Genomic DNA, 25,382 nt, shown 5'->3' with positions numbered 1-25,382 from the left:
GCTGTCCCACACACACAGGCACGACCTGGAATTGGAGATTTGCCTCGCACATTTGCGCATCGAAGTGCCTTTCATGTCTTTTTTTTTTCCCACAAAGGCTCCTGTTCTCTTCTCCTGTCTGTGTGTAATGATGCTTTTCCTCTTGTGGTTCATCCTGCTTGAAGTCTTTAGCTGAAGGAAATGTCACTTGGTTTAGTCATGGAAAGGAAGAGCTTTGTGAGCAGTGTGTTAACTATGCAGTTATTACTGTTATACATGGTCTCTGGCACCTGCTGATGCATCAGTGAAATTAGGTTGTAAATCTGAGCTTTTGCACTTGTCTGCCTTGAATTTTTAATTTCAAGGTGTCTTATTTTATTTTGATGATATTAAAATCCGGAGCCAACTAACTATTATGACTGCATTAGTGTTAACCCTGGGGCATTCACTTTTTTCATGTTTCATAAATAAATTCAGTTTACTGTAAAACAAAAATTTTTTATTTTATCACAACTTGGTTGCTTACTTTTCAAATTTAAAACAACAGCTAATTTTTGAACCATGTTTTCTTTATGCTAGCCCGGGGCATTTCTGTTTGCTATTGTCTACTCTCATTTTTAGTCCATGACTTTGTGGCAATGAAGGAAAGGCAGTAATTGTCTTCTGTGTCTCTTTCTCAGACTTGATCCATAGTGAAATTGCACCAAATCCAGACTTCAGTGCAGAACGCTTCCCACTAGACTCATTGATTACGCACTCATTTATTTATTTATTTATTCATTAACTTCCTCTTTTGCTTCCTAACTATTCATCTCAGGATGGGCGGCTGAGGACTGGTGACCACATCCTGCGGATTGGGGACACGCCTACGCAGGGTCTGACCAGTGAGCAGGTTGTGCAGGTCCTGCAGGCCTGTGGTATCAGAGTCCGCATGCTAATCGCCCGTGACCCTTTGGGCAATGCACAGCCTCCCCCGCCACCACCACATGCTCCTACAACAGCACCCATTGCCTCCATGCACCCACCCATACCAGCACGCAGAACCAGCAAAACGGTAGAGTCGAAGAGAGTGTCATTAACCATCTTCAAGGGATGTTTCCACAAATCTACTCTGTGTTGTGAATTCTTTATTTAAAAATACGCTCTATATGTTGTAAGTAGAATGTTACCAATACAGAATGTCACCAATATGACAATTTTAAGGAGCTAAAATTCTGATCATTAATATCAACCAATATAATTTAATATTAATCACCCATGGTTTTGCTGATATTACTTCAATTTCTCATCCTTAATAAGCAGAACAGTAGTATACATATAAAACAAGCTATTTAGAATTATAATGTAACCTTCAAACAAAAATTTACTTTCAAATGAAAGCAAATGTAGTATTTTGTTGGTTTATAAGTGACACAACTATGTAAGGTTTCACCCTAACATCAAAAATTAGGGCTGGGCAATTTGATGTTCTTTGATATCATGACTTGATAAATTATGTCACAATACACTTTTCAGAAATAATGTTATAATTTTTAAATAACAACTGCAAACTCTGTTTGGAAGTAGCTGATTTGATAGAAAACAATTTTACTGAAGCTTTAAATTGTAAAATGTTTAAATTGTAAAAAAATTATTTTTTTTTAGTAATTATTTTATTATTAGCTTTTTAGTGTAAAATAAATATTTTTGTAATTAAATAAAACATTGTCTTTTTTTAGGTAACACGTCTATTTTACTGGCAGTTTGTTAGCAAATCTCTATATTGTGATACATATTGTATATTGCCAAAAGGTCTATGATTTGTCCTGATATGATATTTTATCATATTACCCAGATAAGCTCATTCAGATCATTCAAAAACCATCCAAGAGAGTGTGACAGCTTCTTGTAAATTAACTGTGTGCAGACAGTATCACATTTATGAATGCTACCAAAGAACATTTAAAGAGCTAATATCTGCCCTTTACACAGTGAGTTCTGTCTTAATATTAGCTGGTTTTATTGGCCAGTGGAAATTTGTCAGGTTGTAGTTGTACATTATATATATTTCCTATAGCACTACATGAGCTGCTAAAATGGTACTCTCTGCTGTTTGATAATCTTTTGCTCTGGCAACTTTTGATTATTTTATGCATTGATTGTGGTGTTAATGCAGCTAAACCTTGAGGGCCATGAGATTCATGAAGTGTCGCTGAAGAAGAAAGACGGTCAGAGTCTGGGAATTTCTATTGTTGGCTGCAATTCTTCAACCAGCGATGGTAAAAACAAAACAAAGCAAAAAAACAACAACAACATATTTACTGCATTTAGCTACAAACCAGGCAGTTTTGCAGTAACTGACACCACACAGAATTCTGAAACTATTTTTCTGATTTTTCTCCATCCCTTCTGCTTTTTTATGCCTTACCTTTTGAAGACGGATTAGGGGTTTCTGTGAAGAGCATCATCCCTGGCAGTGCTGCCGAACAGTGCGGGAATATCATGGTCCATGACAGAATAATAGCGGTAGGCTGCTAATTACTTTTTAATGAGCTCTTCTTTAATTAGCCCTGTGCATCCATGAATACTCACAGTCACACACACACACAGATCAGGACACCAGCTGAGCAAGATGTCTCTATCTTCTCATATTTGTTTGGAGTTTAATAAGGATGGGGTGAACAGAGGATAAGGCAGCTGTCATGTTGAGCTTTAGATCGGGCTAATGTAATTTATGCTAGGCACTAGTTACTTGTATTTAGTTGTACTCATTACGTCTTTTTGTTTCTGGATGTTTTTCGATCCCAATATTCTCTTTGTCTCTGTCTTTCTGAACAGCTGAATGGAGTTAACCTGCAGGGCTTCACCAGCCAGGAGGTCCTGGATGTGATGAGGCAGTCGAGTCAGACTGTGAACCTCACTCTGGTCCGCAAAATCGCCTCGCCCAAGAAATCTGCTGTGGAGATATCTCTGGATAAAGGCGAGCATCATGCTGTGTATTGATTATGATCACTGAAGAGTGACATGTTGACATTGCATCACTTCTTATATATTCTATAAAACCATTAGACATGATGCGTGCAAAGCAAAACTGTACTTATAATTTGAGTAGGGAAATACTTTATAAAGTACTGAAAAACATCCTTGTTCTTGTAAACCTTGTAAATATCCTGTAAATATTACAGTGATTATGGGGAAACACTTTGGGCATTTAGCGAAACACTGCCATGATTTCTCCAATTTACCTCAAATATCAGCTGTCAGATATGTTTGATGTCCAACATTTGCTTCTTTAGTTTTGCACAGAAGCTACAAGCCTAATGCAGCTAACAAGTAATAGATCTCTATGCATCTTGCCTAAAAATGTTTCAGCCTCAAACTGCTTTGGTGATGTTACATTGTCCTGCCAATATGGCTTAGGACACAATGATCAGAACTTCAGTGTAGCTGAATGCTGTAGTGTTATGGAGACCGCCATCTTGAGTAACCAGAATCACTTCTTTTTCTTAAAGCAATTTGGCATAATTCCTTGGCCAGGCTTCATCTCTCAAACTTTGAAGGTGGAGTTTTATTTAAAAACTAAAAATGATATGGATTATAATGTAACTCTACTTTGATAAACGAGTTTAGGTAAGATAGACTTGTTACTTGCTAGCCACATTAGCCTTGTAGTTTACCTGCAAACCTAAAGAAGCAAATATCAGACACCAAACATTGGTTGATGGACTACACTTAGGATCAGTTAAAAAAAAAAAAAAAGCAGAACAAAAATCTTTGAAGTTTTTTTACATGCCATATTTTAATGAAAATTATTCTCTGGCCCTGGCACACCTGACTCTTCAGTTTTTTAAAACAATACTTTCACCTATTTGTAAACCAGTGACATCTGACAGGTTTTCCCAGACCACCACACATGCAGTACTGCTTTGTATGTGATCTGATTTGAACTGGCTGGCTAGCAAGTCATACAGGTTTTGTTAGCGAGGGAGTGTGAGAAGCTTCAATATAGATATAGATGTAGATGTTCAATATAGATGTTGAGTGGAAAGTCTTAAAGAGAATAAGGTGATACAGTATGCACATGCCCAGCCCTCCACCCCCTTCACTCCAAACTAACCCATGCCTCTCATTAATAAAAATAGGGAAGTGAAATGCTGTACTCTGTTTTGACATTAACATCTTTTGTTAACCAGGGGACATGGTGGCTTAGTGATTAGCTCGTTTGGCTCGCACCTCCGGAGTTGGGAGTTCAAACCCAGCCTCCACACTGTGTACAGGGAGATTGCATGTTCTTCCCGTGCTTCAGGGTTTTCCTCTGGGTACTCTAGTTTCCTCCCCCAGTCCAAAGGCATGTGGTGTAGGCTGATTGGCATGTCCGTAGTGTGTGAATGGGTGTGTGTGTGTGTGTGTGTGTGTGTGTGTGTGTGTGTGTGTGTGCGCGCGACTGGCGCCCCGAGTTCCCTGGGATAGGCTCCAGGCTACCCTGCAACCCTGTGTAGAGATAAGTGGTACAGACCCTGTGTAGGATAAATGGTATGGAAAGTGATTGTTAACCATTTTGTCTTGAATCAAGGTATTGGGACATATTTAATATAGGACATATTTAACTACTCTTTATAAAGTTTATTACATTCCTGTTTTCTCACTGTCAGGACCCATAATGTAAATGTGAATCTGTGATATCCGACGTGTAGGCATGTGTGATCTTTGCTTTACGAATCTCATATCATATTAAGAAAGGAGAAAAAGCATAGGCATCATTTATAGGGTCAGTGGAGCTGATTGTCTTGGAATGAGATTTTTTTTTTTTTTTGCCACACTAAAGAGTGAAGTGTAGATCAGTTTCCTTCACTTTGTGTCCAGTCAGAAATGCAGTTTCTTGGCAACAGCCTAAAGTGCAAGTACCAAAGCAAAATTTGTATCTGATTGTGGTGTGTGTGTGTGTGTGTGTGTGTGTGTGTGTGTATATGTGTGTGTAGTCCAAAGAGAGTCGTCCCGAGTGTCTCTGAAGAGATCTGCAGAGATCAAGGTGCGGGCAGATGTTCAGATGGCCTCTGTGATGGAGCCAGCGGACACGAGTCAGACTGCGATCAAACAGCAGTCGTCTGCAAGAGGTGAACTTACACACCAATCTGCATTTCCCTCTATCCCAAACATGCATACATGCACCCTGACACCCAGCTGTATGACATACTACAGCAGTGAGAACAATCTAAACAGTATTTCTTCTTGTTGGTCTCTGGTAATATTTCAACCCAAACCTGTATGCTTTTGGCTGCAGGAAAGACATCTACAGCAATTCTAATCCTGCTTGTGATGATATTCAGTATAAGTACATGTACATCACTATTTCTTTATAAGAGATGCAAGAATGTCCATCGCCTATGGGGGCACTGTTGAGATTTGGAAATCCTATCCAGTGATACTTCCCTCAAGGCAGGGGTCAGTTTCAGGCCATGCCTATTCTTGCTGTAACCCCCCCATCCCCTCCCCAACTCTTTCTTTTCCCTTCCGCATATCTGACCCCTACATACAGGGCATGGATTCGGTCATGCTAGCCAGTGGCTATAAATATGGAAGCAGGCAGGCTGGGAGCAGAAGAGCGATCCTGCTTGAGACATAAAACCAGCAAATGGTTTGAGTTACACTCTGACCTAATTAAACTAGACAAGCCCTGGTACCTGCCAAACTTCTAAATAAAGTGTTCTGTTGCAGTGGGGTAGTACAAGCCCTGGATAACAATGATTGCTTGTCAGGGCTTATTTCCCAGTGGGGGCAACTGTAGTACTTGTAAAACGATAGCTGCCTTAAACCAAAACAATCTCTCATTTAATCTCGCTCTCACATTGTATTTTTCCCCCATTTTTAATGTTGTAAAGAATTGATGTCGCTGTTACAAGACAGGAGCACCTCTGTGTGTGTTGAAAGTTTTCTCTGCGTGAAATAGCTTGGACGTTTGGCTTTGTGAGTGCTGGGATGGTTTCTTGAATTGAGAGCCTGTGTGTTAATGTGATGTTGAAAGTCTCTAAAAACAGATGTTGACCAGGATTCACCCGTGCCATAAAAACATGATTAGGCTGTTGTGTTCCTTTCACTCTCAACCAGTTTTTTCTTGAATTTTCCTCAGCTTTTATACCCTGAACCACTGAAGTAATGTTATAATATTAGCTTTTTTTAAATAAACAATAAAAAAATATAAATAAGTTTGTGAAAGCCTGATTGTGAAAATCTGAAAATTGTATTGGTTGATGGTGTCATGTACGTATAGTTAGGCTTCTTTTTTTATATTTCTTTATTCTTTGTTGTTAAGTCCACACCATAAAGTGTAGAGATGAAGGACATAGTAGAGAACCATTTCTTCCAAGTCCATTTCTTTACTTGCTGCTGCACCTGGCCCGCAGATGTTGGCTGGAGTTTGACATTCTAAACCTGAAAGCGATGCATTGCTGTATTAATATAGTCAAACACTTATGATGAATGGTGTTGTGAGTGGTGGTGTAGAAATGCTAATTTAATCAGGTCTATGTGCTAGGTCCCTTCATCTTTGTGTGTGTGATTAATTTTGTTCTCTCACTCGCTCTCTCCAAGTTGTCAGAGTGAGATGATTGGAATGACTACAAGTGTAAAGGAAGGAGGTTGCTTGTCATCCTGGGGGGCTTAAATTACAGTAGGAGTGTTATTACACTTGTCTGTACTAGTCTTTCCCCCAAACTCTTGGTCATGCATGCTCTTCACAACTTGTACATTAAAAGACTTCTCAACCTGTCTGCTTCTTCCCACTCTCTGTGTGTATCTGTCTGATATGGGACAGAAGCTTGATGGTTTTGCTGTATTGTCACTCATACAGTTTGTCAGTCAAAATTACATCCTTTCTGTAACACTGCAGAACCTTCTAAGATTAAGGTCATGTGTTTTTTTTTCCCCCACAGCATACTCTGTTTTAGACAAGAGAAAGTTATTGTTTGCTTGAAAGACACTTTTATTCTGTTTTTAGTTCGAGAGCCCATTCTACTGACAGAGATGGAGTTGCGCACCAAATGGGAGCAGGCACTCGGCCCTCAGTATGATGTTATGGTAAGGAATGGGGAAATGAGAAAGTAAAATGGAAAGCAAACAGGGAAAAGTAATTCGAAGTAAGAACATAATTCTGCTCATTCAGCTTTGTAACTTTGGCTGCAGTGTTGATTAAAGCAACATTCAAAAAATAAACAATTTCCAAAAAAAAAAAAGCCATTATCCCTTCTTCCTCAGCACATAGTCATCAACAATTTGACTGAAATGGTATTTATGTTAATTTTTTCCAGGTTGTTGAACTAGACCCTGTCATTGAGGATGATGCTGAGCTGCAGAAATATTCCAAGGTATTATAGTAGTGCACAGTAGTGTTGACACACATCTGTTTGTCAGTAAAAATTTGATTGCTTTACTTTCTATGCTACAATGTGATTGAGGTGATTTTTGTCTAGTTGCTCCCGATACACACCATGCGTCTGGGTGTGGAGCTGGATTCGTTCGATGGTCACCACTACATCTCTACTGTGGCCCCTGATGGTCCTGTGGCCAAGCATGGTTTACTGCGACCAGAGGATGAACTTCTTGAGGTACAAAAAGGAACACTAATTCACATCTTCACTTGCACTGTCTTACACCATTATTCGTTCTCCCATTGACATTATGGTGAGGAGGTATGGTCAGGTGGTCCCGTGGCTTGGCCGGCCTTCAGATCATCTTTTTGGCGGGCGTTGGAGCGGCTCCTGTCTGTTCCTCTAATAACACAGTGACCTTTGCATCCTGCCAGCCCCAGGTCTCCAGGAAGGCATGCTGCTGCCACCACTGCTGGCACGTAGATGTTTTAGCAGGAGGGCTTCTGAGTCTGACCGAGGCCATCTGCATGCCAGGCCGTGTCTCTGACTCCCCCACTGCCTCTGCTTCCTGCCCCTCCACTGTCCCTTCAGCCCCACCTGGTCCAATGGCCACTAGCTGCTGTACGCTCAGCCTGTTGCTCTTGGCAGCAACCCTGACAGAACACAAACCCAGGAGGTGCTGCTATGCAGGAGGTGCTGCTATGGGTTTCTCAAGGCTCCATGCTAGGCTCATTGAGTATGTAAAGGGCTCTTTTACATATATGTTTGAAATGCCATGCTTCAGTACAACTGTATTGCTAACAACTCCTTATGGATACTTCCTGAAGAGACATCATGGGCAGATGTGAGCTCAGTGGTATATAATGGTGCTGGGGTGATCAGAAAGGGGGCTACAGCATCCTTGGTCTGGGACAGATGGCACAGTGCTGCCCTGGCTTCGTTTAGGTCCAAGTGAATGCCAGAAAAACGGCCTGGTGAAAGAGAGGCACTTAGCAATATGACAGCCTGTATTTATGAATGAAGGATGGTAATCTGTGTGGTATTTTGTTTGTATCCTGTCCTGTATAGTGATGAAGGTAGACCTGCTTGCATGTGCTTATTGGTTTAGTAATTGTGTGAATAGAGCAGGCAAAATTTGGGCATGGAAATTTTGTGATGTATATTTTTAGTAAGGCCAGTGCCCAGTCATGGTTCTGAATGTTTTTGGTGCTAAAAACAGCAACTAACTGAGTTTTTAAATGAAGAGTTGAATTAGTTAAAATTGGCACATTTTCCCCCAATTTAGAGTTTTACAGGGTAATTTTTAAGACTGCTTCAGTGAAAGGAAAAGGGAATTACACAGCAATTACAACAAATTTTAGGGAAGAACTGCTTATAATATTGTATGTTGTGTGTAGGTGAATGGAGTGCAGTTGTATGGGAAGACGAGGCGGGAGGCTGTAGCATTCCTGCGAGAGGTTCCTCCTCCCTTCACTCTTGTGTGCTGTAGACGCCTCACTGAAGAGGGCACTGAATACCAACCTGAGGATGAATGGGGCTCCAGCAGCCCTACAGCTAGCCTACAGGAGCAGGTAACACACAAATCAGTAACAAGATTATTTTCAGAATAAACATGTCTACATAGGGCTACTTAGCTTTCTTGTCCTTGTATGTTGTCTGCTTCAGTCAGTCTTGCTCAAAGTAAACCTAAAGGAAGCCCATTCCCCATTTGCATGTTGAAGCATGAAATCCTTCCATAAATATCAATATATCCATCAGTAAAACATAAAATACATTTTAAATAAAAGATTTGACATTTATGTACATAACTTTGTAGGAATTGCAAAAATTTTTATATTTATGCATTTGGAATACAGGATGACTAATGGAAGGTATAACCAATAAATGCCAGTGTGAAGAAATACAAAGCAGTGCCACCCTACATATTGTTTGAAGGGATACGTTTTTGTGGAAGACCTTTGCGGTAGTAATGGAAGGGCCTAAAGCTAAAAATCTAGGATGGCACCAAAATGTGGTCAGCTGCTTAGTTGTTGGTCAAATGTGTCTTGGTACAGTATTCACGTAATGTGCAAGTGATTCCCATTAATCATGAGTTTTGCATCATAAAGACTGGTAAAAGCATCCTCTAAGATGAGTAGGAACTGAAAATTGCTGCTTTACAAGCCTGGTGGAGCATCAGCAGGGAAGATATCCAAAATCTTCTGATATTAATTATTACTGACTTCAGCCAGTGAGCAAATAAATTTAAATCTTTTTAACGTAAGACTTGCATTATATTCTTAATTTTTTTTTCCCAAGTATTTTTTGTAACTCTGTCTAGGACCTTTTGTCTATGGTTCACTCTAAAAGGTTCTCAGATATCTGTGGACAGCACTGTATGTTGTATAGTTCAGAGGAGTTAAAGTGCTGACTGTATTGAAGTTAGGTCTTAACCTGCTCCTTTAATGTTATTTATTTTCAGAGCAACTTTCCTTCTTTGCAGAGCTGAACATCGCCTACACACAGTTTAAATAAAACTCAAATGTTGGACACTCCACTCAAATATTGTTTGCTTCTCCATCAGACACAAGTGATCCAGAAGGAGGTTGCTGAGCAGAGAACAGCTCCAGAGCAGAGTTTTGCTCAGAGGGAGGAGGATGAGGAAAGGGAGAGTGGAGATGAAGAGAATGAAGAGGGAGAGCTGGCTCTCTGGTCTCCAGAAGTGCATGTGCTGGAGTTAGAGAAAGGCGAGCGAGGCCTCGGTTTCAGCATTCTGGATTACCAGGTTTGTCTCACTAGGTCTGTCTTCTCAAAGAATAAACACACCACCTTTCCTGAAAACTCCATAAATATAAATGTTGAAGATGGAGAATTTTAATGGTATTCTTCAGTTAATCAATTTTGGTTCACTATAAATAGACCCTCCTCAATGAGGAAAAATCTGACCTGATTGAATTATTCCTGCTTGATTCTTATCAATCCTTATTACAGAAAATGTGTGTTGATATTGCAAATCATTGGGCAGAGAACAAAAGGAAGTTGCGATATGCCTCTGGAAAGACCTACAACTATTTATCTGGCACTGAGCCAAACATCAGAACTCTTTGCTTTGCTCGCGTGCTGTGATAAGCTGCTTTTATATCCTCTCTTCATTAGCTCTTTAATCACTGTGTACAAAACCCCCACTTAAGTAGCTTGTCTGAATTCGGCAATAATCAGGTCACAGCGACATTTATCAATCAGAGCCACAGCTTCTTACATTTTATATAAACTACACAGAACTCACCTTTGTCAGCTGAAAAGATGTAAGTTCAGTGCTTTCACAATCTTATCAAGGAGCTAATAAATGCTTGTGGGTTTATCGGTGCGGCTCGTGAAATGGGTGAAAATGAAGTGTGATCACATTTTAATGGCAAGACATGCTTCTTTCCTTGTCAGGCGCTGCTCTGAGTGATAGCGCTGCAGTTTCCATAGACAGAATTACACTGGTGCTTAATAGCAGTCACCTGAGCAGTGATCCCTTAAATTCTGCCTCTCTCCTCACCTCTATGAGGAACAGAGAAATGAAGACAAAAAAGCACCGTTGGAGCGGCACTCACAATCCATATGCTTAGTGTGAATGTGTGAATTAAGACCAAGTGATTTGCTGACTCAGGACTCACTGTATTCAAAGGGATTTTTTTTGATGATATTGCAACTGCAGTTACAGGAGTTAGTTGTGTTGCCTTTGGTTTGCTAACTAAATGCAAAAGACTAAGGGATATAATACACGTTTAACATCAGCACTAGAGATATACGTTTGAAATTAGTGATATTGGGACTGCATAATAATGGGTATTAAGATTATTTTTCTAAATATTGAGGTTAAATTATTTAGCACATTTTTATCCTGCTCTGTTTCCACTGATTGACTGCTGATTGTGATCTGTCTGTCTCCTTAATTGGTAACATAATACTGATTCCAGACATACAGTCCCCTCTGAAAGTATTGGAACAGCAAGGCCAATTCTTTTGTTTTTGCTATACACTGATGACATTTAGATCTGAGATCAAAAGATAAAGTTGAGATTAGAATTTCAGCTTTAATTTCCTGATACTTGCATCTAGCTGTGATAAACAAACATATTTTGTTTGAGCCTACCCATTTTTGAGCCCTGGGTTTCGCCTGTGAAGAGTGTATTTGATGTTAAAAAGGATAAACCATCATGAAGACCAGAGAGCTGACTATGGGAGAAAAGCAAGCCAATTTGAAGCTGAGGAAAGAGAGAGTGTCAGAGTCATTGCACAACCGTTGGACATGGCCAACACATCAGTTTGGAATGTCCTGAAAAAGAAAGAAACCACTAGTGTACTAACAACCAGACATCAAAGAAGCTGGCCAAGGAAAACAGCAGCAGTTGATGATGGAAATATTGTGAGAGCTGTGAAGAAAAAATGCAAAAACAACAGTCAGTGACATCATCAGCAATTTCCATAGGGCTGGGGTGAAGGTATCACAATCCACCTTTTGAAGAAGACTTTGAGAGCAGAAATATAGAGGCCATACTGCAAGATGCAAACCACTCATTGGCAGTAAGAATCAGAAGGCCAGATTGGAATTGCAAAGAAATACAGTCCTGGGCAAAAAAAAAAAAAAAAAAGTCAAGCCCGAAATGGCAAATATTAAGCTTGTAATGGTCTTAACAACAAATGTACTGTAGGTAGTACATTGATATCTTTATCACTAACCAATAACATTCTTTATAAACAAGAATAATAAAAATAACTTGTAGTGGGTCAATTCAATTTGATTATTTGTACAGAGCTTTTAACAATAGACATTGTCACAAAGCGGCTTTCAAAAAACAACAAAAAACTCCCTATGATGGCATGAGGAAGAATCCTGGAGCGGTACCTCCTCCAGAACATCCTTGTTTGAGTCACACTGAATAGTGCAGATATACTAACAAAGTCAAAACAGTACTAAGTGTGTTGAAGGGATGTTTACACTATGAGTAGATTGTGAAGAAGTGATCAGTTATGAGATAACCATGGTCACTAATGTTTGCAAAAATGCCCTATTAAAATACAAGTATATTTCTCAACAGCAGATTAAGGAGCAAAATTATTTTACATTTTATATTTTAATTTTAACTTATAAAACTTTGTACATTGTAAACCTATATTCCTTCACAAATATAAGCTCCTCATTCACATGATTTGTGTGTATTGTCTAAACGATGAAAACAAAATTAGACAATTGATAAATAAATATGCCACCACAGCTTATATCTGAGCTCTTGATTTTAAAGCACCAACAGGCATTTAACAGTGCTGACTAATATTAGATAATTAGTTATCACCAATATTTCAAATGTTTAATGAATGAAATTAATTTTATTAATTGAAGCCAAAATTCATGTTTCAAATGTAGTTAATTGTGCATTGTATAGTAGTAAGAGTAATGATCTGGGGTCTGTAAATAATTGTGTTCATCGGCATAAAAAAAAATCCAAAGCTGATCCTAGGTCAGCATGCTTATGTGGTGAAATTAGATAAACACAGGCAAGTTGTTGTGAACCCTATTCACCCAAGAGCAATCATAAGTTTCCATATTGATTTTTGGTTCTGAAACCCTCATCAAAGAGAAGTGAGGAGAGTGTGCGTCGCAGATGATTTGGTTCTCGGTGTATCTTGGGCTTTGACGGAGGCCGTATTGACCTGTGTGCACCCCTCTCAGTCATGAACTCGCTATCTCTCCACTGAGCACCAGCTGAGCCCCTCTCACCTAGTGCTGTCTGCCTGCTTATCTTCCACACTGCCTTCGCTTCTCTGCCCATAGGCCTGAGCGTAAGCCGAGTAGCCTATGGGAATTTATTTACTGTTTGTGTGTTTGAGTGTGTGCATGCAAAATGTACAGTATGTGTCTCTAGAGCTGTAGAAGTATCCCGAAATTATATGTTAGGTATGCTTAATAATAGATCGCCTGAAATGCACAGAGTAGAAGGAAAGATTGATCTTGTAGAGGAGTCTTATTTCCTTTTTTATTTATTCTCTTTCTCAAACTTCTTTTCATTTTTGCTGTAGCACAAAGCTTTCCGGTGTGGGGGAGCTTCCTTCAGCATCTTACTGAAGATGCTACGGCAAAATTGATTTTGCCGTAGCGTCTTTAGTAAGAAGCTTGAGCTGGTAAGTCTGAGTGGTGAGGAGTAGGATCTGCAGACATGCCTGCAGCATTCCAGAAGCTTCTCCATGGACCCTGACATTTAGATTTTTACTCTTTCCTTTCCTTCCACTCTCTCTTTATCTCTTTTTCTCTGTTTTAATCTGCCTTCCTATTCTTTGTTTCCGACCCCTTTCTCTTTCTGTCCCCCCCCCCCCCCCCCCCCCCCCCCTCACCTGTTCAGCTAAAGTTACCTCAAAGTCTCGGGTCACGCAAGCCAACCCCGTAACTGTAGCTTGATCGATGGGAGCCCACCACCAGACTGACAGCTGGACTCCGGGTGTATTTCTCTCTTAAATGACACCCTAACTGCAAGAGTGCCAAAAAGCGATTATAAAACAATTTTGCGGCATACTTGTTCTTTGTAGTTTGAACTCCAGGAGGATCTCAAAGTGAGAAGCATGATGCTATGGTTTTCAGCAACTTGTGAATTAATGTGGAAGGGCCTCTTGGTAACACGTGCTATGCTGTTAATGGAGATTAATGAAACCCCCTTGAGCTAAACACCTGATATAAAGGGTCATGTCAGGGCAACATCACCATAAGTAAGACTGGATTTGTGTAACCATTTAAACCCTACTACAGTGACTTTCTCTGACAACAGTTGGAGGTTATGCATGAACTCATATTTGTAATGCTGCTCTGAAAAGGAGAATGATGGACGAGCTTTCCTGTGGTAGAGGATTTTAACCAGACCTCATAACATTCTGTTTGCAGGAGTTAGACAATGTTAACAGTTTAAAATGTTCCTGCTTTTTAAAGATATATACTAATACTGTATATAATTTGCACAAATAAGGAACCAGTGTAAACAGAGGATGTGTTCAGTATTGGGTATTTCTTGGTAAACAGTTAGGCTTATATATATATATATATATATATATATAATGCTCTGCTGTATCCATGGCTCGTGTAATTTATAGCACTTCTTGCCTGCCAAGAAAAAGAATGTTTAAGTCTAAGAGAATGCATTTTTTGCCAGTCAAAATGGTCTTACCTGCACATCAGTGCACCATTTAGCAGGAATATTCTGGCATATAGGCATAGATCATCTCTGTGATTTATTATTTATTTACTCTTTGTTTATTTATCTGGTGGCCCTGCAGAACCAGAATCTGACCAAGGGGAGATTGCCATGACAGCAAAGGAAATTGATCAAATAGAGTGTAAATCTAAAACCTGATGCTTTTAGAAGGCAATTGCCTCAGTTTCCTTCACTGTAACTGAGTGTTCAGTTCCACCATGTTGTGTCTGATGGAGGCCAGTGAAGGTGATGGATTTACTGCCGTTGTCTGTTCTGTGTTGTCCATGCTACAAAGACTAGATCAAATCTTCCAGCTTTATTATAAACACAGAGTTCCTTTGTTTCACTTTCACCTTTATGCACCCTTATAAATGACCCTTATAAATGATTTGCAGGAAAGCTGTGGAAAGCCTGCTGCGGTGTGTTTGTTGTCAATACTCAAATTTACTTTATACGGTTTTATCTTTTGTGCCATAAAGATCCTCTGAAATAAACAATATTAAAATGTTTTAAGTTTTAAAAGTATAATGTTAATGGGGGGAAAAAGCATACAGTGACCTTGGCTCTTCAGCAGAGAAATACTTGAGAGAGATTTCAGTTTCTCTTTAATCATGTCAGTTTCGGTCACTGCGAGTGATTTCGTTGTCCACGCCATGAGAACAAAGTCCTATCCAGACCTCCGTTTCCCCCAGAGACAAGCACAGAGAGAAAAGGAAGGGGAGGGCTGCTGAAAAAGTGATGGAAAGAGTTCCTGGAATTTGGTTCAACAAGATTTAAGGATAAGGTGAAGTGACAGCACAGATGATTCCAGCACAAACTGTAGATTTACTGCCCACCTGAAACGCACAAGAATTTTAACCCCTCAATATGACGGGCTTGCCCACTGAGCAGTCACAGCTTAGAGAGGATGGTTTTGTCTCCTATGGGAGATAGCAACTGCACAGAGTCTTAACTAACCTCCTCCCCTTTTCCAACCCCCCCACCAAAAAAAAAAAAAAAAAAAAAAAAAAAACTACAGCAGTAAGCTAGTTCAATAGTCTGCATTAGTATAGTAATGTAGTAATGTATAGTATAGCAAAATGCATAACACTAGGGTGTGTAGAGTGTTTGTGTTTAGTCTAAGTTTAAGAGGCTATATTTAGCTAGGTAAATTAACAGATTTTTAAATGTACACAACAGGATTTCTGAGCAGCAGCATTATGCTGAGGGTGTCATTGTTTGTATACGGTAGCTTTTCTGCCTGGATTATTGTCATTGGTCATTGTCCTGAAAGCTCTTGCACTCAGAAAGCAGCTGCACTCTGTAATAAGCTCTGGTTTATATGAACTCTTAAAATCAAAGCTTGCAAAGCTTCACTCAGGCCGAAACATAAACAAGAAATATAACGCTTTCTCTCTTTCATTTTTTCTCTTTTGCTCTCTCTCCTTCTTTGTTTGGGTTTCTCTCTCTCTCGCCCACTCATTCGCTCTCTCTGTCCCCACATTCTAGCTGACAGGCTTGTGAATTTGTCCACAGCTGCCTGTCTGTTTCTGGTGCCATACTTGGTTGCGTGTCGAGCTTTGGTGCTGTTCAGCCCCCTGCGCTGTCCCAGCGTGGCCCCATCAGCCCTGCTCTGTTTCTCCTGCTTTTTTCCAGCTGCACCACTGACATCACTGGCCATGTGGGATGAGAGAGGCCTTGGAAAGAGGAGCGCACTTGGCCGTAACTCAGCAGCTGGACAATGCAGCCAGTGTCCTCTAAAAGGGCCAGCTGGAGTGGAACTTCAAATCCTCTCTCCAACTTTTTCCCATTAGCTTTTTTCCTTACTTCTGTTGCATCAAGTCTTTCTGTTTCTCTCTCTCGGTCTTTGTTCTTCTTTCTCCGTTAATATGTGTCTTTTGCCTTCTCCATTTTTGTGTTTATATTGTATCTCAGCAGGCTTCAGTTTATTGCATTTCTCCTGCTCTTCTGCTTACTCGACAGCACCTCTGCATTGTTTAATCCGAGGTCTGTAATGGCTGTGGACACTAAGCCAGGTGTTTCCTGTTCTCCACTGCTGTGTAGAAACTCACCCAGTCTGAGCCTAATTGACTAGTCTGAAGCTCTGGTCACAGCCCAAGACCTCTCCTGCTGTTCGGTGCAGGAAGGAAAGATACAGATTGCTCTTGAAGGCAATACTTTCAGTAGATTGCAATTAGTTTCCAGTTCATTTTGTGTAGTATCACTTGGTGTTGTGTTGTGGTGTTGTGTATTTATTCCTTTCAGTGTGAATTACTTTCATAGGGATGCACTAAAAACCCTTGTCTACTAGTGTGATGTGGAAAGGAAAGTATTCATACTGTAAATGCACTGCTACTGTGTTTCTATGTTTAACAAATAAATCTTGCCACTTTATGACCTGTTGCACCACTCAGCCCCCAGTCAGTTTCCAGATCACAGCACAAATGAACCAAACAGTTTTGGTGCGATCTTGACTTTAAAGCAGTGATGAGTGACATCACAGGTCATAAAGTTTAGTTTTTCAAAGAAAAAAAAGGTGATTTTTATGGCAGCAATGCTGCAACTATTCATTTTCTGATCATACAGCATGCCAGCTTTACACAGGCCATGTTTCTCGTGTGTGTGTGTGTGTGTGTGTGTGTGTGTGTGTGTGTGTGTGTGTTTCACATTATTTCTTGCTGTACTGCCTGTATGAGCAATTTAATAGAAGGAAAAGTTACTGTCTGCAGCTGTCATTTTAATAAATGTGTTTGAAATGTAGTTAAAGTTTGACAAATGTATACTAAAGTATAATTACTTTTGTGAACAAAACAAAATCGAGTAAAATGAACTCAAATAAATTAATGACTAAAGAATGATTAAAGTTTGTATTTTTCCTCAAAAGAAAAAAAGGGTTCATTTTTGGTCAGTTTTTGAATATCTCTGAACTCTACTGTCCGTTCCTGTTCCCTCAGAGTTGATTATAGTCGTAAATATTTCTCCTCATCATGGTCAGATGAATGTGCTTGCTAATGATACAGCTCCGGCTCTTTTAGCTTTCATACTAAACCAACCACTTGTTAATCACTTTTATATTGTCACTCGTCACATAAAAGCCGCCCATATGGGTCATCAAATACATTGTCAGAGACATCAAATTGGAGCTGAATTGCAGTTTTACAGCCTAAGCTTGCTGGGATGGTGATTGATGCCTGGACACATGGTCTCTTAGAGAGAGAGTGGAATTTGCTTTGTGTTCATTCAGCTCTCTGCCTCTGCTCTCTCCTTTAGTTATGTCTGGAATGTGGCCTTCTTATCTTCTCTGAATTTCTGTACATCCTGTGTCCTACCTGATGTAAGGGTCCTGAGCACATGCTGCAGTGGTGTGAAAGGCCTACAGAAATTACTTTGTTTCTCAGAAAGGATCTAGAGTGTAAGAATAACACGTTCAGTCGTGCTAGCATTACTGTATTACTTACTGTGTTATACGAGCCTTCATCCTTTGTGGAAGGTATCTTTCTCTCTCTCGCACTCTGTGTGTGTTTGTGTGTTTGTGTGTGTGCGTGTATCTTCCTGTGTGTTTGTGTATGAGCATGCTTGCTATGGTCTGTGTTGCCCTCTGCAGGACCCTCTGGACATTACGCGCTCTGTGATAGTCATTCGGTCATTGGTAGCCGGAGGTGTTGCAGAGAATAATGGCGACCTGCTACCTGGTGATCAGCTGGTCTTTGTTAATGACACCTACCTGGACACATGCTCTCTGTCCCAGGCTGTAGATGTCCTCAAGGCTGTGCCACCAGGCACGGTATACCTGGGCATCAGGAAACCTCTGGGGGTAAGCCTTTAGTCAGTGTGGGGTTATGATTTAATCTCAGCTAAATGTGCACCCAATTATCAGTTAATAAGAAATGATCCAAATTAGACACATTATCTAATGGTTTTGTCGATTATTAGCAAGGGATTATCTTAAAACTGAGGTATTTCCTCTCTTAGGATTTTAATTTATAAAGTGGTTACGATGGAAGTAAAGATTGTGGGGATGTATGTATATTTTTATAATAAATTAATACTGCCCCAACAGTCAGAGTAGTAGTTTGTGTAAATTTTGTGCATTACCTGGTGCCTGTAAGGTGCATTGCTATTAAAACACTGACAAGCCTATGTTAAAACTATGTAAGTATCATGAGTTGCCTTTAGGGCAAAGGGACAGCGCTAATCAACTCTTTCCCGGTGCTGGAGCAAATTGTTTCTGAGTTCTGTGTAAACTCTAGAGAGCTATGTGTGAAATCCCAGGATTAGCAGGTTCTGAAATGCTCAAGCCAACCTGTCTGGCACCAGCAACCATGCCACAGTCAAAGTCACTGAGATCATATTTTTTCCCCATTCTGATGTTTGATGCAAACTTTAACTGAAGCTCTTGACCCGCATCTGCATGATTTTATGCAGTGCCATGTAATTGGCTGATTAGATAACTGCATGAATGAGCAGGTGTACGGGTGTTTGTATTAAAGTGGCCAGTAAGTGTCTAATTATAAATTATAATAATTAACTGAATTATGTGGTTATTTAAAACCATCTGAACAAACTTTCAGGTGATCCAGCTTCTTGTGTGGGATGATTAAAGGTGATGTAAACTGTAATGAGTATCAGTTCCTTTTGGCAGCAGTTATCTGACTTTTTCCAGGTTTTCAAGACTGTTTGTCATTCATAACTAAACCCTGAAAGTTTACTTTTTGCATTTTATTTCCACAGTATTAAAAACTGAGCACTTAAAAACAGCTCATACTGTGATCATTTTTAATTGGCTCCTGACAAACTTCAGCTTTCTCAGCCTTTTCCAGCACACCAAATTCAGCCCATAGAGGCCTTGGTGAATTAGCCGAGGAGTTCAATCATATGTGATAAATGAAGCAAAATAATAACTCAGCACAGTGGTCTTTTAAGACTGGAGTTTCACACTCCTGTGCAAAGCCCTTGATGGTGGTCGTAATGCACATTAATATTAACTACATGGCCAGTTATGACTGCTGCTGGCAAGACACTTAAGATATGATATGTTATGCCAGGGCTGGATCCTCAAAGCACTCAGCACAGTCATAACCTACTTGAACATATGTGACAAGTCGCAAATCTTCCTATTCAGCCTAGCAACTTTGAAATGTACAGCAAATACAGCAGATGTATTACAGTGAAAAGAGGCTATTAGGCTATTAGAGGTTATTAAATAGGTTATTAAATTAATTAGGTATTAGGTCTCATTCTTGCTGTCACATCTGTTAAAATTTAGATTTGTTAGGAATTTAGTTTGACTGCTAGAAAGTCACAGTATTGTTTAAAAATGTATTGAGAAGAAAGTAGAGTTTAAAAAAGGTAAAATATAGGTTGTGACCCTGGAAAAACTTATTTTGTGGCATTTTCTGTGTGTGTGTGTGTGTGTGTGTGTGTGTGTGTGTGTGTGTGTGTGTTTGAACGTAGGCAGAGGACAGGAGCACTGTGGAGAAGCCTACAGATCTCAAGGAGCAAGAACACACCCCCACTCATCCTCAGCTACCTGCGTCTAAGGTACTGACATCTCCGAGAACTAAAGCTAAACTTGTGATTGATCAGCATAGAGAACAGCTTTATATCATTGTGCCGTTACTTAGGGTAGGAAGTTCAGGTACATGATGAATGGCACTTAGATGATATTAGAACACTAAGTTCCTCCCATGCATGCTAGCCTGTTGGACTCACAATCACCAAATGCAAAAACCTGGCACTTCAGTGGTTTTCCTGAAGGAGGTGGATGAATAGAAATAACGGATTGACAGAGCGAGCACAGCCCAAGCAACTAGTCCTCAAGACAAGGAACTTTTAGAGGTGATGCCCAGTTCATTCTCTCTAAGCTTTTCAGACACATGACCGTGTTATCCTTGAATTTTTAGCAAAGATGTAGTTGAAGCACCAGAGTCAAGTGCTGCCGTAAATCTACCCAAAACGAGACTAATTGCACCATTAAGATTTTAGACTCTGCACATTTTTCATGGTAAATTGGTTCTGGGCTGTACGAGGGGAGGGGTGTGAAAGGTGCTGAATCGGCTGATGAGAGAGCAGCATGGGGAAAAGTGCACTTTCAGCTCTTATGATCTTTAAGAGAGTGTGTATATGCATGTTACAGGCAAAAGAGGACAAGCAGGAACCCTGTTGCTAAGATGAAGGCCTGCTTTGTTTGTGGTCAACAAACAAGAGCCTTATCTTTCTTACTCTCTTTCAGTTACTGATAAAAATGCAAACAGGTGGAGGAGTAAAGCTGAAGATGGTGAATGCTTTAGGTCCTGTTCAGACTGTTCAAGTATTAATCACCAATCCGGCTGATCAGCTCACAAGTGGACTGCGAGATGGAGAGCTGTTCACACCTGATATTTTCATGCATCTCGAATGAAGCAACTCAATATCAGTTAAAAACCAGCCTTAAACAATTTAGGTCAATATATTTAGCCTGGTGCTCAGATTGTTTGATAAAAGCTATACTAACATTGTCAATGGCAGCCAATTTTAGTAAATAAAAACCAGAGTAAAGTGTCATTTGTAGACATAAATTTAGCCACTGCCTACTAGGAGGACCAGAGTGCTTTTAAAAACTTGACAAATTAATAACAGTGTCTCTCTTTTGTAGCTGTACATTTTGTGCAGTACAACACATCCAGAGGAATTTCAAGATCAAAACCAGAAATCATTAAATCCCATGAACCTGATCACATCTCTACCATCATTTGATTGGCTCGAATGAAATCTCTCTTTTTATTGCATCAGATTCCATCGCAGAGTCTCTCTGTATCAGGTAATAGAATTGTCTAAAAAAAAAAAAAGGGCTAATCTGTTTGTTTGTAACAGAGCTTTGGGGATGACTCTGAACTTCCAGAAGACATTGATGATGAGCCAGAGCTGATTCTGGAAAGTACCATCCGTTATGCCAAACCTCTAATCACTCCGGAGCTCCTGCCAGGCGAAGAGAGAGAGATGGCTGTGGATGAGGAGGAAGATGAAGAGGAGGAAAGAAACAGTGTGAGAAGTGACAGGGAGAGTCCACTGTTGTTCCACAGGGAGCAGTCACCTTTCAGGGAAGAGGAAGTTATGTCAAACCCCTACCAGACCTTTACCCAAGCTGAAATACAGCAGCAGGTAAGACTGTGTGTGAGTCAGAGAGCTGACCATCTGTTTGTAGAAAGTTCATCCCTTAGAGCAGACTTGTGCAAAAGAGAAGCGAAAGAAGATAACCTTAATTCACTGATTTGGAAGAAGAAAGAATTAAGCTAGAGAAACATCTTTGATACAAATATATCGAAAATATAGAACGTGAGCTTTTGGGGCAGTAGGTCTGCTGACTCGGTGGGGGTGGTAGCCATTATTGTAAAATCATTCACTGTTTAAAAAAGTGTTTGCGGCCACCAACGATATAACATAGTACAATTTGGAACTTTTTTGGGTCGATGAAGTGCAGTGAAATATATTATTCATTTGTTCCTTTATCAATTAATTCATTCATTCATTTATCTTCAGTAACTGCTTTATCAACTAACTGCTATGGTCAGGGCCATGGTGAATCCTGGGACCACTTGGTTTGAGGCTGGATTATACCTTGAATGGGACGCCAGTCCATCAGCGGGCAGCATGCACACACATATTCACACACTCATTCACCCATGGGGCAGTTTTGTGTAGTAAGTCCACCGTTTTCTGAAGGAGGGAGGAAACCGGAGAACCCGGAGGAAACCACCACGTACGCGTGGAGACACTGCGAAACTCCACACAGACAGTAACCCGATCTAAGGATCAAACCGGGGGGTCAGTCCATCTCAAGTGGTCCAGTAATTGTTGGTTGCTTGACCGTTTTTAATTTTTTATTTTGGGGGGGGGCGGGGTGGGGGGGGGGGGGGGGGGGGTGTTGATTACCTGTATGTATTGGCGTTGCAAAATCACTGTTTTTTAATTTCACTTGGTTTAACCATGACGGCCATCTTTCTGTCAGGGCACACAACAAATATTGGTTACACAGTTGTTTACAGAAACCTGAATATCTTGGCTCAGGATGGTCTTAGCTCCTTGGAATAGAAAATTATCTCTATAATACATTATAAGGTATATATGCATATATAAACATTTTGCACATTCTTGTTTCTTAGACTTAGAACTTCAGTCTTACTGTAGTGCTCAAGATTGCTCACAGTTCCACTATTAGGGTCAATTTATTTTGCGAAGGGTTCGAGTCTCAGTGTTACCTAGGGGTACCTAATATAGTGTCCATGCAGAACATTTCAGGTTTGAGACTCTATAGTAGCATTCTACTGTAAAAATTCTGATATGTAATATAATGTAATATAAACATATCAGATAACAAAAATGAACAGTATTTTACAGTAATTATGTTTATGATTGATGTACAATAGCTTATGCTTGTCAGTGAGGTCTAAAATGTTACCACATTTGTTATTTGCAACAGTGAAGCATGATCTATCACAGGGTTCTTCAAATCTGCATAGCTTAGCTCCGACATCCAAACTCACCTGCCTGTAAGGGTTGGAGATAAACTCTGCAGGACAGGACCTCAGGACCTCGATTTGAAGAACCCAAGTGAAATTAAACAAACAAACAAAAACCTTGTGGTTTTGCAATGCCAATACATAGAGGTAATCACTCAAAAAAAAAAAAAGGAAAATTAAAGATTGTCACACAACCTGTGTGGGACCACTTGAGATGGAATGACCCAGGGACCCTGGAGCTGTGAGGAGGCACTTTTAGCATTGAGGAAATCCATGCCTCTTTCACTGGGACCAGCCAGCACAGGGAAGCACTGAGGGGGAAGAGCAATACCATAAAACCCATTTGACAGTGGTTTTTAAACTACCAAGGCTAGATTTTTTTTAAAAAACGTTTTCAAATGTTTTAATATGCGTCTTGATAATAATTACTAAAACAATAGTAATAAAGCTAAACTCTTGTGCTATCACATTTATGGACATTGCTTCAGTTGTGATTAGCTACCAATATTCCCCCTTTTCTTATTTTTGGAAGGATATTTCACATCCCTTGCTGTAAATACTGAGACTGATGCATTACATTAACCATCATGGTTTATTCCGTGATTACATTGTCGAAATGGTTATAACCAAATGTTTTTTTTTCTTCTTCTTCTTCTTACTTTGTACGCCTGCGGTAGGTGGAGGAGGACAATGCAGCTGAAGAGGACTTCAGAACAGAACTGGAGTCAAGCATAAATCTCCATCAGCATCCTCTCAGTGAGTGTGTGTGTCTGCTTTCAATGATGGAGTTGTGTGTGTTTCTAATGTGGCTTTGTGTTTTTGTATGCAATATTTGATTTAACTGCAGCCACAGACTTTTTTCTTAATCTGTGTGTATATGAAACAGAAATAACATTGAATAGGTTAGCTTGTGTAGTTGTAATTGTCTCTGAGTGAGCCAAGGCCATTTCATATATTAGAAACTGAAGTCCGATTATAAGCGTGCTCTTCAGTTTCACAGCGTTGGAGAGCTGGTGAATGGTCTAATGATCAGACTTGATCATTTTCCTTTGAATCAGCCTGTGTTGGCTTTAACAGCTTTTGCAGCATGAACATGTCTCAAACCAGATAGTCACAGCAGTGGGAGACACGCTAACTGGCACTGTCCTAATCAGTGTCAGGTCTGTCATGTCCCTGTCACTGTTATATGATAGTGAATTTTTCATGGAAGCTAGACTATCAAAATGTCAATCTATTTATATCAAACATAAATTTCCTTGCCTAATACTTTTGCTTTGCAGATAGGAACTCATTTATTTCATAGCCCTGGGCCTTTGTGGTGTTTTCAGATGGCTTGCTTGGCCAGTCTGACTTTGACAGCCGGTTTATTAAGCTAGGCTTGACAAACTGCCAACGGCAGACAAGTATTGATCTTCTGACAAGCCATTTAGTTTACTTGGAGTAAATCTTTCTGTAGCACCAGTATGTGCCTACTGCTTGTTACCGTATTATCGGCAAAGGGTAGTTCACCGTTTCTGGTATTTCCTAGAAAGATGGCAATAAATCCCAGAATATGAAGATCACAATTGCTTCTGGAAAAATGCAGTCTCTCTCTCCTGAAACCCTCTCTAACCCACCCGTAGCCACGCCCCCCCTTGTGTGCCTGAGTGTGTTTAGATGTGTAGCCCTTTGTGATGACAAAAGTAATATCCCTGTTATGATAGTTGCCTTTCAGATACTGAGGTTAAGATGTAGGTTAGGTGTGGGAATAGCTTTATTTAGCTAAATATTAATGAAATAGCTCACGAATGCAGTTAAATCAGCAGGTGTGTATGTCTGTGATTTCAGGCCATTCAGCAAGGACATGGCAGGAGTTGGCAGAGTCCGAGGTGGACTCAGACTCCAGGAATGAAGGCTCAGAACTCACTCTGACTGACACAGACACAGAGTGAGTGACGCACACATCTCTATCATGTTTACCAAACTGCACATAGAAAACTGTACAGTGCAATTACAAATTTTGGGATTAGTCTGCAGTGAGAATGTAAGTGTAAAAATACATGCTGCTGCAGTAGGTACTTATGCACTCACAGAATATTTTATTAGGAGCACTATACTAATATTGGGTAGGGCCTCCCTTTGCTCTCAAAACAGATTCAGATTTGTTGACTGGCAAAGCCACTGAAGAACAATGAATTCATTGTCATGTTCATGAAACCTGTTTGAGATGACTTTTGCTTTGTGTCATGGTGCATTATCATGCTGGAAGTAGCCATTAGAAGATGGGTAAATTGTGGCCATGAAGGGGATGCCCATGGTCAGCAACAATACTCAAATAGGCTGGGGCATTTAATCAATGATTGATTGGTATTAACAATACCAGCCTCAGCTTTCTGTTC

The 25,382-nt window shown here is 40.1% G+C and overlaps 1 protein-coding gene across 8 annotated transcripts in view; it reads left to right on the top strand.

Moving 5' to 3' along the window:
* The window catches only part of patj (PATJ crumbs cell polarity complex component), a 128,412-nt gene that overhangs the window by 9,447 nt on the left and 93,583 nt on the right, over window positions 1–25,382 (top strand). For all 8 annotated transcript variants that reach the window (XM_034308855.2, XM_053238322.1, XM_034308856.2 and 5 more), the window contains 15 exons: window positions 797–1,033; window positions 2,135–2,237; window positions 2,396–2,484; window positions 2,797–2,938; window positions 4,938–5,072; window positions 6,953–7,032; window positions 7,263–7,319; window positions 7,425–7,559; window positions 8,720–8,893; window positions 9,886–10,086; window positions 18,111–18,320; window positions 19,961–20,047; window positions 21,359–21,646; window positions 23,682–23,760; window positions 24,832–24,931. In XM_034308855.2, the coding sequence (XP_034164746.2) occupies window positions 797–1,033; window positions 2,135–2,237; window positions 2,396–2,484; window positions 2,797–2,938; window positions 4,938–5,072; window positions 6,953–7,032; window positions 7,263–7,319; window positions 7,425–7,559; window positions 8,720–8,893; window positions 9,886–10,086; window positions 18,111–18,320; window positions 19,961–20,047; window positions 21,359–21,646; window positions 23,682–23,760; window positions 24,832–24,931 (2,117 nt within the window). The remainder of the gene's footprint in view (window positions 1–796; window positions 1,034–2,134; window positions 2,238–2,395; window positions 2,485–2,796; window positions 2,939–4,937; window positions 5,073–6,952; window positions 7,033–7,262; window positions 7,320–7,424; window positions 7,560–8,719; window positions 8,894–9,885; window positions 10,087–18,110; window positions 18,321–19,960; window positions 20,048–21,358; window positions 21,647–23,681; window positions 23,761–24,831; window positions 24,932–25,382) is intronic.

This window comes from Pangasianodon hypophthalmus, chromosome 11 (genome assembly GCF_027358585.1).
Source record: "Pangasianodon hypophthalmus isolate fPanHyp1 chromosome 11, fPanHyp1.pri, whole genome shotgun sequence".
NCBI lineage: Eukaryota > Metazoa > Chordata > Actinopteri > Siluriformes > Pangasiidae > Pangasianodon > Pangasianodon hypophthalmus.
This window is presented reverse-complemented; position numbering and strand designations above follow the sequence as displayed.